General features: G+C 33.0%; 1 protein-coding gene across 2 annotated transcripts in view; it reads right to left on the bottom strand.

Moving 5' to 3' along the window:
* Window positions 1-13,996, bottom strand: part of LOC126814622 (sodium- and chloride-dependent betaine transporter) — a 50,151-nt gene that overhangs the window by 14,493 nt on the left and 21,662 nt on the right. For both annotated transcript variants that reach the window (XM_050539895.1, XM_050539896.1), the window contains exons 3-8: window positions 10,027-10,164; window positions 8,863-9,037; window positions 6,691-6,741; window positions 4,026-4,197; window positions 1,772-1,912; window positions 366-472 (exon numbers count right to left, since the gene is read on the bottom strand). In XM_050539895.1, the coding sequence (XP_050395852.1) occupies window positions 366-472; window positions 1,772-1,912; window positions 4,026-4,197; window positions 6,691-6,741; window positions 8,863-9,037; window positions 10,027-10,164 (784 nt within the window). The remainder of the gene's footprint in view (window positions 1-365; window positions 473-1,771; window positions 1,913-4,025; window positions 4,198-6,690; window positions 6,742-8,862; window positions 9,038-10,026; window positions 10,165-13,996) is intronic.

Genomic DNA, 13,996 nt, shown 5'->3' with positions numbered 1-13,996 from the left:
CTCCCTCAATTAGAATCAAATTGATTGTGTCCCAAAGCATTGACTAATCAATTTGCTGTCTCTGCTTGGCCTTAGCGAAAAATGCAAATCATCGAACCCAGTCCACTTTTTATAAACATCTACACCAGGTTAAAACATTCTAACTCAATAAAAAGTGTTCAAAAGACTTGACAAATTAAACTAATTAACACTACTTAGTCTAAGCACAAAATGCTCATTATATAAAAATAACATAGTCAAGATATTGATGTAAAGAAACTATACACCAAGTTTCAACACTGGCTACTCTCAATCAATTACATGTACATCATTATCTCCCAAAGTCAAACTGCTTATCACTCTACTTGAAAATAAAAACATCTTACATGTTACGTGTAGTACGTCCACGACCACATAATTTACCCATGGTGGTAGCAATAGCTGTCCATATAGGCATAGCACACATCAATGTCTGGAAACCATTCATAAAACTCTGAAATATAAAAATAAACAATATTTATAATCCTAAGTTTTCGATTCTCTTTATCTTAAAAAGGTGGTATTTAATTCTTACAAAGATAATCTTAGCTTCATGCCTGATACAAGTCAGAAACTTTGAGATTTAATTGAGGACCACTAGAAATTCACTTACTCCGCATTATAAAGATATGTTTTTTTTAAATAATTTAAGTTTGAAACATAGTTAAAGGAGAAAAAATGCTTTGATTTGGGCCAAAAATAAGTTTATCTGCTATCTTATTTTGTTTAGCGATTAAGCAGATCAGTATATAAATACAGTCAAGTTTTTGTTTTGAATATTAAACAGATGTCAGTTTGTTTTCTAATTCTAGTTTCAATTTTGGTTTAAACTTAAACAGTCAACTGTTGGACATAAAATCAGTAATATCTCAAAATTGGCACTATATATGTGTACAGATACCTAAAAACAAACCAAGTCATCAAATTTATTTTTACCCACAACAAATAGGTTAGTCAATTTAATCTTTCATCATATTTTATATGAAAGTCTATTGTTTTTTTCTTTGGAATATTATTATTTTTTTGATTTTCCAGTCATGCTTAGTTCTCAGAACATATTTTACAGTGGGCTAGTAGTAGTATTGGATAGAACTGTTTTCGAATTTGACCAAAACCTTTTATATCATGAACTTGCATAACGGCAATAACTAAATACAGACTCTTATCTTAGTAAATAGATTTAATTAAATTTTGAAACTTTTAAAATGTCATATCAAACTACATGGATGGAAGAGACAGTAAATATCAAAGCTGTCATATCTGCTTCACACGTATAATTATGATCATTCTTCTTGTAATATGAACACATGGCATGTAAAGGAAATATTAAAGATAAAGTAATTGATATAAAGTATAATGGATATTTCCTATTGTTTAACCATATTTACCATTATATGCATGTATACAGTATGTTATTTGGAATAGACCATTGATCAAAGATTAAATCATTTTAAACATTGATTTGATTTAAGTGTCTAAACTAGTGGATTCAGGCTTTATTTAATGGATATCATTAAGCACTTACACAAACAACATCCATGATATAATATTATTAAGATTAACTTTCAACTAGAATTAATTATTGAAAATTGTTGAGATTCAACAGACTTTCTTTATTTCACTGATCTAAACAAAGCATCAAGCAGATCACTAATGTAAACAACATTGAAATAAATTGTTTAGGGAAATGGACCAATGGACCAAAGGACCAAAGTGAGGGAACAAACTAATTAGGCTAAATAAAAATTCTTACCTGCAATAATCCACTGTCATCATTAAATAGATATCGTTGTTTCAGAAAACTCACTGCAGGTTCTATCTTTAAGTGAGCATAGCCATATCCCAATACAGCTAATAGGCAGGATAGAGCAGCAGGTCCCAGTAAAAATAGTATCTATAATAAATTTAATATTATAACTTTAATAAAATATGACACCCTAAAATCAGGGAAATAAGAGAGAGAGAGAGAGAGAGAGACAGAGAGAGAGAGAGAGATGGGGTTTAACGCCCACTCAACACAAACTAGGTCATTTCAGGATTAACATATGGTTAACATTAACGTAGTGGGTCTTTAGCAGTGGGATGAAATCGGAGGACCAAGAGAAAACCCACAAGGTTGGAGAGGTGACCCTACTCCTTGTCACGTATAACCGGGGAATCGGAACCACGCCAGTTGACTCAATGACAGACCTTATGATACAGAGCGCAAATGCTAACCAATCGGCCCTCCATCCCCAAGACAAATAAAATTTGTTTTATTTGAATTGGTCAGTGCAAACCACAATGTCCTAGACTAAAAAAACATTGCATTGTCAGGCAACGTGTATGCAAACCAGCAGCATTTTAAAGAGTGGCTGTTAACTTCTAGGGTCCAGAGGCAATAATTAAGCATGACATTGAAGGGTGATGCCGACCCTTTGTGATTCTTTTTAAAAAAAAAAAAATCTGAAAAACTTTGATCTGTTTCGGTGACATTTAAAATAAATCTGAATTTTAGATGGTTCCTCAGTTTACCTAGAACAATTCACAGAAATTTGGAAAAAACTAAAACTATGCGCCACCATAAATAAATATCTCCAATTATATCTCCAATTATACCACAATATTCATATATATAACAAGCCTTAAAGGGGAATTATGGGGATAGATAAAGAGTTGACTGTTCTCATTATAATAGTTAACCAGCGGTTGCCAGGCAAGATACGCTGACATTTTGCAAGAGATGGATAGAGAACAAGGTAAAAAAAAAAAAGCGATTTTTTTGGGATATAAAGATATATCTTAAGTTTCATCAAAATCGAAATGGACCGAGATATTTGGGATATAAAGATATATCTTAAGTTTCATCAAAACCGATGAAAATTGTGATTTCTAGAGAGTCCACCACCTTGGTATTGTATACTCTTACACTATTTGCGTACGAGGGGCGGCCATTTTGTCCGCCAGTTTTGGTCCGATTTTCATGAAATTTGAACTTAGCCATCATTATGGTGTAATTGTGATATCATATGGTTTTTTAAATCGGATAATAATTGTGACCTCTAGAACGACCTCAAGCTAAAAACGCGACTTTTCGTACAATCTGGGGTAAAAATTCGGTGTTACGATCCCATATGCACGAATATTGAAAGAAACCAAGATCTTTGAGTTGTAAACATGTATTTCAAGTTTAATCAAAATCGCATCAAATTTGTGACCTCTAGAGAGTCCACAACCTTGATATACCATATTTTTACACTATTTGCTTACGAGGGGCGGCCAATTTGTCTGTCAGTTTTGGTTCGATTTTCACGAAATTCAAACTCAACCGTCATTATGGTGTCATGTGATATATTCGAGCGGTTTTGAAATCTGATAATAATTGTGACCTCTTTTGGGGATAAATCTATATTTCAAGTTTCGTCAAAATCGGATAAGAAATGTGACCTGTAGTGTCCACAAACAAATTATGGACGGATGTCTGGACGCCCAGAGGCGACGACAATATATGTGCACATAAAAATGTGGGCGTATAAAAAAACAGATTAATTTATAATATTAATAACAATTAAAATATACATAATATTGAGGTAATCTTTCATATGCCCTGAACAAATATAAATAATTTAAATTTGGTATATTTGGATATGGGAGATTCAGATACCCCATTTGAATCAACATTTTATTAAAAATTCAAAAATTTCAAATTGGAGCGGCCTTGACTGAGGTTTCCAAAAAATGATAAAAAGATATTAATGACAACTGATCTATCAAAATTCAGCAATGTTTTTACAAGCTTCTTGAAATTATTTGAAGTTAAAAAAAAAAGTAGAGTAAAGCAGCATTATAAACTCTTGTGACTTACGGGACACATTTCATATCCAATTTATGAGACAGATAAAATACTAACTCAATTTAAATAGCTTATGCATAATTCTAAGGACGATAAAATACATTGGACTTCCTCCTTATCATTTCACCCTACTGTCTGACAGATTATAATAATAAATGATCTGCAACCAACTTACCCAGCCACAGACACGTCCACCAAAACCAACCAATAAGAACACTAATACCCAAACAATTGCCAAGGTTACTGGCATCAGGGATACCTCAGCTTTCCTAGCAATCTCAGTAAATTCCCATTGTGGGAATCCATTCATATCCTCAATACCACTAGACATTTGTAAAAATTCATGCCTAAAAAGAAAATAAATAATGCTAAATAAAACATTTACCTTTTTAAATTAAAAGGGGATTATGTAAGATTTAGATAAAGAGCTGGTTGTCCTCGACATAATATTTCATAAATAGATAATGCAAAATGAACATATTGAAAATTTCATTCAAATTACTTTATTTTCAGCGAAATTATAAATGGTTGTAGTTTTGACAAGATGTGTGCATTATTCACTGGCATAGAAACGTGCAATTTCCATAAATGGTTGATAATCAGTCTGCAAATTTGAATCAATTCCATGCTATTCCCCGAGTACCTGGATAACAATGTCTATTTTTTGTCTATACCTGCCTAGGTTGTAGTGGTAAGAGATTGTTACTGAGCAATGGAATTTCCCCGAGATGTAACCTTGTAAAGCAAATCTAGCAATTGTTTCCAAACTTTTCCATTATTTTAAGCTGAAACTTTCAGACAAGGTAATTTGACCATATTTATAACATTCTAGCATTTGGTGTCTTCAACCCACTTTTAAATCCTTTGAAATCATGGACTGCTCCTTTAATCTAGGACAACCTTGTTATATTTTACTAATTAAGATCTTTCAAAACAGGAGGTTTTTTTTCACATATTTGCTTTCATTTTCATTCAACTGCTGATACCTCACTGACTAAATCTGTTGAATTAACCAATGCAGAAAGTGTCTGAAACCTTCTATTTCACTTTTTCATTTACGCACATTCTATATGCCTAATGTTCTTTGCATGATTTGTCAATCCTCTGTGGAATATTAAATCCATAAAAAAGTTTCTACATACATGTACATCTAAACGAGAAAAATTGTCTACATCCTTATACAACTAAGCAAAATAACAAAGTACAGGAATACATTCTGACTGGTTTTTTTTCAGATGGAGTTAAAGATACATTATGGGAGATTCGATAACGAGTTGGCAGTTCTCACTATTATAGTTAAAAACTAGATAATGTAAAGGCAATTTGCTGAAAATTTCATTCAAATTCATCCACTATGAACTGAAAACTAAGCGATTGAAATTTCAGCCTAGCCTCGATCATCATTACTAAAGTCAGTACGATAAACAGCATAGTCTCGATTATCCATTTAATCGTTAAATCGTGAAGCAAAGTTAGACAGTAAATCTGATTATAATCTACTAAAAATCACAGGCTAGCGATGCCATCTAGAGTTGATTATGGTCTGGATAGGTTAATTAATGTCTAATTAATAGTTTATATAACATTTCAGGCCTAAAGAATTACCTGCAATAGACAGATTTAACTCTTGCATAATGTATGTTTAAGTTTTCTTTTTAAATAGAATCACAAATTCAGAATGTGGTCTTAAAAGACATTAATTATTATTGATTTATTGAAATTCTAAATATTAATTAACATGTAGACTATATATTAATCTAAAAATGTGGAGTTTAAATGACATTGGGTTTTGCATGAAAAACAAAAACTCCAATGTTTTTTGTTGTTCCTGTCTGACAATTTTATGTAAATAACAAGTAGACTATGATACATAACTGTCAGGTCACACAGGTCAAATACATTATACATAAGTGATATCAACTAAATAACACTTCAAGCTACATGTATAATAGTCATAATCAAACATACAGTATGTCAAATAATTTCCGTTTAACTTCTCTAGGTTTTGTGATTTCATTTCCCCTCATGATGTATAAGCTTAAATATCATACAGGGAGTGGAATTTACTTTCTCATGATCTCAATACCATATCTAAATCATTATTAGACTAACATTTGATTATCTTTTCTTATCATCACTCATGCAGTCCTAACTAGGAGACTATTGCCCAATCACCAGCATTTTTGCCTGCTCTTCATTAAATTTCAACTATTGTGAGTTCTTTTACATGCACATCAACTAGTGGATCTCGGTCTTCTATATCGGTTGACATTGTTACAAGGCTAGACTTTCACTCAGTCCATCAGACACTACTTCGGACAAATGAAAACCAATTATGAAAAATCATTACGGTTCTTCTCAACTCGCACTCAGACTCAAAACCTTAGAATGGTATGAGAAAGTCTAGGGTCCTACCTAACAGTTTGATCCATCCATCTCATACAAAATATGTGAGTTGGATGGTAACACATGGACAATTGCATAAAAAAATGTTAAATGAAATTATAATTCTTAGTCATCACTAAATATGAGAACCTGTTACATTCTAATCTGATTGAAATCAGATTTTGGGGTTTTTTTTTTCTGTATTTAACCTTTTACTGGACTATATTTCACAAGCTTTATCGTGAATCGTGTTCTTACTTGTGTACTGTAAACAGCCAATAAAAATACAGCTATTCCAACCATGCCAAGACGATCAATTATGTAAACGTGAGTCGTTCTGATTATATATGTTAGATCTTATGTAGTGTACAAATGTAGATTAATTGATCATGTTCCTCCATGTATTAACCCATCAGGTACAAAATTCTTCTAGTAATTGATGCATGTGTACTTACTTGTAAAACAATTCTTCTGGACGAGAAGATTCAAATGTCATTTGGTTATATCTATAACAAACAAAATAATAAGTTAGATGAAAAACTATTTTAACATTTACTACACATGCATAAAATGCACTGAAAAATATAAGAAATGAACAGAGCTGAATGTTTAGTCAAACCAGGCCCCATTATTTTAAACTATAAACTATGGTTTTATTCTGCAATGCTGTGGATAATTTTAAGAGGGGCAGTGCCATTCCCACAAGGTTGTGCAGTCGACGTTACTCCATGTCACACGCAAGCTTTGGATCGATACCTCTACTTGACTATATGACAGGCCCTATGATATAAAGCACAAACATTTAACCTCATGGGTATTATTAAGTGCAATCTAATGTAAAAGGACAGGAAAAAGGTTCTATTATTTAGGCATAAACACATCAGTACAGCATGGACTGACACAGTTTAGCATAGATTTGATTCATGGATCTACTATTAATTTAGTGGTAGCAGAATTGTCTCTTTAATGTGTTTTCTGTAAGACATAGTCTTCTGACCTGAAAACCTGTAGAAAAAAACTGCATCTGAAACATTCTCAAGTAGTCACACGATAATACAGTGATGATTGAGAGATGCATAATATTGATAATGGAACTAGCATTTACACTATGAAACCACATTAACTTATTTCAACTGTAATTTGAAGTGATTATATAATTATATTCAATTATTGTAGAGTTAGAGGAGAAATTGGATGTTATTCATCACACACATCAGTCAAATTAAAGAGATAATTATATACCAGATGTACACAATATATAAGGTCATATAATATTGGCATATAGCGCAATCGGATATTACTGCCAATAATGTATTACGACGGAAAACTTGTAGTTTTCATGAATGATTTTAGAAATTGCATGTGTAAATACTAAAAGTTGCTTTATAACTAGATTATATCCATATTTCATTGCACCTAAATAAAATCATCAGTAGCACTTCACGGCTACTTTATTATTGGTATCCTAAATATATCACATTCTACTAGGGATCTTTAATGAACACAGGACCTCATTTTTTGTTTCAGCCAAATAATTACACTTTCTTTTGTCAAACCTCTTACTAAAGATTGCATCTGGGACGTGGGCTTAACAGGTTGACTGCCAGTTAAGAGCAAGCTTATACAAACTTTACTAATATTCTGTTTGCTAAACCATGTATTTAAAAACCTGGTAATTTTTATGACACACACAACCTCAAACCCAAGCTGTCACTTATTGTCAGTAGAAAGTGTCTATTCTAGACAAATAGTTTCACTAATACTAAGTAAATGGTAACGGTAAATGTTAAACCTTTTCTATATTTATTAAAGTAGCAATAGTATTATTAAATTATAAAAACAACCCACTTCCAGTCTTGCATGGAGTTAAAACATGACCATCTACAACAGTTAGCAACCATATCAAGATATTTGTAATGTTTCAGGGATTCTTCCACTCATTACTACTAATTTAGTAAGAAGTTAATCCGTTGCAGTCTTGGAATTATATTTGAGAATATTGCAAGTACCAGAGCTTAAACAGTTAAAATTTCTAAATTGATATGCATATTCAACATTTAGTATAATAAAAGACTTAATGATAAATTATTCCAAATAACAGAGACACATTCTTATTTTAAGCCAGCTGAAACCTCACCCATTGGTACATGCATTAATACAAGTGGTTGCCATGCAAGCTAAACCCACATTTGCAAGAGATGGACAGAGAAAGAGCTAAAAAAAATAATGTGATTTTTTGTACAATCACTTCAATCAGGGGCCATAATCCAGAAAGATAAGGTCTGATATGCGTGAAAATCAGATGAAAATTGTGATCTCTAGAGTGTCCACAAGCTAAAAACATGATTTTTTTCGAACAATCAGGAGCCATAATTCATGAAGTTATGCTCCGATACATGCCAATATCAAAAGAAACCGAGATCTTTGGAAGATAGACCTATATTTCAAGTTTCGTCAAAATCGGATAAAAATTATGACCTGTAGAGTGTCCACAAACAAATTGTGGACGGAGGGACAGACAAACAAACAGGTGAGACGGCATAATACATCCACATGAAAATGTGGGCATATAAAAATACTGTACTCTGACTTTGAAGAGAACCGAAGATAAACTCAATCATACTTACTGATTTGCCGTTTTATCATCAACACAATGACGATTATTACGTAGATTAGCACAACTACCCCATACATATGGTGATTCTGATATGGATATAAAAGCATAGGTTCCAAACTGTGCTACTATAGGAGCAAAATGTGATATACGAATTAACAGTTCAATCAATGCTGCTAGCCCAACTCCTGTAAATAATAATTCAAATTTGTTAGGCTTCTAGTTCTTCCTCGATATAATAAACAAAACATGAACAGGTAATCTCAAGCTGTTCTAGTTATTGGAAACCGTTGAATATTAATTGGCTTTTTGGTCTCATGAACAGAAACACAGTGTACACCCTGGATGATACTATTGCCTCTAGAGTGTCCATAAAATTTTAAAAATATATATGAAGGGCAATAACTCTTGACAGTAACAGACTTCTTCATCTCATGACCATAAATGCATTAATTCCAAGTCAATTGATATGATAATGTCAGCCTCTATCTAGAGCTTCCAAAATATTTTCCAAGTGATAAAGGGCAATAACTCTTACAATATTTATTGCAAATCATTAAAATTACGATAACTGTAGTTGCTTCTTTTGTCGCATGAACATAAACACTAAATATATTTGAAGTCAATCAAATAACAACTTAAGCCCCTAGAGTGCCAATAAAAATGTAACCATTCATTGTGAAAGGCTTTGCAGACATCATAAGAATAATCTACCCATTACAACATGCCTAATACTTTCATTTAATAGCATTTAATCATATATATTGTAAGCAATTACGATGTGCACCGTTTCATACCTGACCTATTTTGAATGTGGTATAATCTACAAGTCCATCTATTTGTGTTATTCATGCATATAGTATGGCAACATTAAAGTAAACTTGGGGAACAAATCTAATGAAGGATTATTGAGGAATTCATGTGAAGGATTTGTTCGTCACATAAGTAGAATACATCAATACCAATCTATTCTGTTGCTTTCCACAAAAGGAAAGGAAATATCAAATTTATAAGAAAAGGAATTAATTCTGAAATTCTTTCTCCCTATATAAAAAAAGCTGTCTACCCCTATGCTATTTCTTCAGCCTGATAGAATGATATTTTTATGATATGAGATCAATCATTCAACTAACAGTTTGATCCTATCAAAAGCCCTTCAATAACACGCATCACTTACCTTTCCATATTGGGAAGTATAGACCAAAGACTCCCACAATGCCTTTCTGCAGATAGCCTCCTAATTTCAACTGTATAAATAAAGCTGGCACACAGACAAAGATGAGTAGAAGAAACTGAGAGATGACTTCAAGACCTCCTAAAGTAACAAAAATAAAAAGAAGGGAAATGTTGATATTTCACTAATTTGAATAAAGAGAGGGGTTTAATGACCTTTTCATAGAAACCATAAATGATGACAATTTGTATTTATTGTAATCAATTTCTAATAAATTCTTAAAGCTAAATCCTTGAGCGTGATTTGAGGAATCAATGGTAAAATGTTGAATTTCTAATTAGTCTAATATGAATATCAGTTTAAAATGTTTCAATTTCATTCAGTATTTACAATCATATGATGAACTGAAATTTCATCGATCTATGCTGCTTCCTATGTAAATGGTACACTGATATCTTTATGTTTCGTGAAATCTAATTGATGGGCGACCTTTTAATCCAGTTGAATTCAAGCTAGGAGTTATCTTGATTTTGGTTTTGTTTTCATAATTAAATGATAAATAATAAAAAAGCAGTGAGAAATTTTATATTTTCTGAAAAATGCATGAACATTTACTTTCATTTAAGTAGGTTCTGAAAAACACATGCGCTTTCCTGTTCTGTTATACTATATAGTACCACTTGAAAATGTGAAGCATTTGACCTCATTGACAAACTTAAGCATAAGTCTACACCTGTAATATGTATCTATCATTCTAAAAATGACCAACCAACAACCATGTGCGCTGAAGATTTTATTCTCCCAGGTGCATCCATCCAAGCAACCTCACATGTCGTGTATATCTATATACCATCCAGATTACCCATACACTAGAATCACTTGAAGAGCAAACCTAATCATTTGGACAATGTAGTCTTGATCATCTGGACACTATATTACATCTTTTTTTTTTTTCACAAGATGAAATACACATAAATTACAATAGATCACATTTCATAAATTGATATACAATATATTAATATTTAGTGTCTGTATATTGTCTGGGTTTAACAACTAATCTACCACTAGAAGTTTGTACACCTTGTTCTCCAATTATAGTTTGTTTATCTGTTACTGGTGATACAACTGATAATGGGTTTGCTAATAACAGTTTAGTTTTAACTTCATTTGAACCAGTATTAACAGATGAAACTGAACCCTTAGTTTTCAGAATATGTTGTTGAGCTCTACGATATATCTGACCATCATCATTTTTAACTATAAATGAACACGGTTTTGGTGATTCTTTAACCACAGTTGCTGATTCCCAACCAAATTTAGATCTTAACCCAACATTATCAGAAAGTTTTATTTGAGGTAATATCCTTGATTGTCTATCATAATGAACTTTTCGTTTATTTTTCAAATCGCTAAGTCTAACACAAACTATATCAGGTTTGATTAAATTTGGCATTAACAACGATTCACTAGTGGGTATCAACGTTTTAGTTCTTCTTCCCATAAGTCTTTGTACAGCAGAACCTAATTCATTGTCACATGGTGTATTACGTAGCAATAACAAAGCTAAATATGGATCTTGTCCCATTTGAAAAAGTATATTTCACAGTTTGGACACTTTTCTCCGCCAAACCATTTGACTGGAAATATAGAGGACTAGTTGTCACGTGTTTGAAATCGTATTTCTGTGAAAAGTCTTTAAACAGCAAAACTTGTATTTTTGGTCGGTTATCTGAATACAACACATGACGAGCAAACTGTGATTTACAATGGAGTATTACTTGTATCGAGTTTAAACATTCTACCTCAATTAAAAGCAGAGTTGTTATGTTCCAAAGTTTTGACCAATATAAATTGTTTATCGTTTCTTAGCCTAAGCATAAAATTCACATCATCGAACTTAGTCAAGGTAATGATATAATGAATCTAGTTTCATCCTTCTCAATTATTTAACCAAAGTTATCATGACCAAAAGCATCAACCAATCAGATTGCTTATCTCTGCTTATCGTAAGCAGACAATGTTCATCATCGAACTCCATCAGATCGAGGCATTCACCTAATGAATGCCTACATCAAGTTTGAAAATTCTACCTTAATAGAAGGAGAGTTATTGTGTCCCAAAGTCTCAACCAATCAAATTACTTATCGCTCTGCTTACCCTCAGCAGAAAATGTTCATTATTGAACTTAGTTAAGGTACTGATGTGATAAAACTATACACCAAGTGTCCTCACTTTCACTTATTAGTAGAACTAAAGTTATCGTGTCTCAAAGCATCAACCAATCAAATTCCTTATCTCTGCCTTCCCTAAGCAGAAAAAGCTCATCTTTGACCTAATAAACACCTACACCAAGTTTGAACATTCTAGCTTAATCAGAAGGAGAGTTAATCGTGTCTATGTTCTTACTATCTGGTTTTAGACCAAAATAGTTAACAAATGTCCAATATATGAAATTTCACCTTGTTCAAATTTATATTTGTTTTTATTTAAGGCACACATTACAAGCTCTTTGTAAAACCTGTTTAAGTCTAGAATTATGTTCCTCATTAGTTTCACCCCAAACTAAAATATCATCAACTTTGACTTCAACTCCATCTATGTCTTCAAATATTCCAGACACAGTACATTGGAAAACTTTGGATGCCGAAACTATACCAAATGGTAGACGATTGAAGTGGTACCATCCAAAGGGTGTGTTGAACGTACATTTCTTAGAGGTTTCGCTAATAGAATTTGCCAGTAACCATGAGTCGCATCTAACTTCCAAAAAACAGCAGCGTGGGGCATTCGAAAACTATTTCTTCAGTTGTTCTCATAGGAAAATGTTCACGCTTAATGGCTTTGTTTAGATCTTTAGGATCAATACATAAACGAAGTATATTATTTGACTTAACAACCGTCATTAAGCTATTTACCCAAATGTTTTTTGCCCAAAAATCAATTTCTTGCAATCGCAGTTTATTGCCTCTTCGATACGTGCTAGGTATTAGTATCCTACGCATCCTGGCTAAAAATCTTATTTTTTAGAACACGGGAACAGTGCCTGCGAAGCTAGCCTAGTTGGAGGCGTGGCATTTTGGGGCGTATCTGTTAGGGGTAACCCACCGCACAAACTGTCTGGCAGTGACCATTCATGACTCCTGTGGTGGTACTGAACAACTCCAAAGCTGTTTTAGGTGGTACAGATTTCAACTAATCTAGCCTAGCTTTAGTCTAAATATTAGATAACTCTTGTCAGGGATACTCCACCACTACAAATGTCTGGCAATTACATAGCTCTGTCAGGGGTACCCCACCATTAGAAATGTCTGTCAGAGTGTTTTTGTAATACCTGAAGATGTACGGTACACTGCAGTAACATTTTCGTGTGGTACACTTTTGAGCTAATCTAGCCTAGTTGGGGATCATGGCATTTAGGGCGTGGAATACCACACCCACCACCAGAAACCCAGCAGACTTACATTCTGATGATACCAGATATACATACATTGATACCATATAGGAGAAAATTGGTACACTTTTCAGCTAGGTTGACCCCCTGGGCTCCCGGTCTATCACCATCATCTTTACCATACGAATGAACCTGTCGTTCCTGATGTCGGTTTTAATTCTTTTTTCAACAAACTTTAGCTCAATGATTAGCTTAACCACAAAACGAACATGTTGATCCAAATGCTGGACATTAGTTCTGTATGGAATGATTTCCACCACAACGATAACATCTGTAATATTGCTGATAATCACGTGCTGTATTTGAAATCTGTGATTTGTAAGTGTTATATTTCTCTTTGGTATCACAATTCCATTCAGGTCGAGACTTGTACTGGAACCGTTCATTCTATGTCGATTTTGATTGGTGATACGGCCTTGATTTATTTACCCATCTAGAAAATTCATGTTCGTCTGTACCATGTTCACTTCCCAATGATTTGGCTTGATTTAAACTAAGTTCATTAGCCCTACAGATATCAAC

Source organism: Patella vulgata, chromosome 3 (assembly GCF_932274485.2).
Source record: "Patella vulgata chromosome 3, xgPatVulg1.2, whole genome shotgun sequence".
Taxonomy (NCBI): Eukaryota; Metazoa; Mollusca; class Gastropoda; family Patellidae; genus Patella; species Patella vulgata.
The sequence above is the reverse complement of the archived record's forward strand: the minus strand, read 5'-3'. Positions and strand labels throughout refer to the sequence as shown.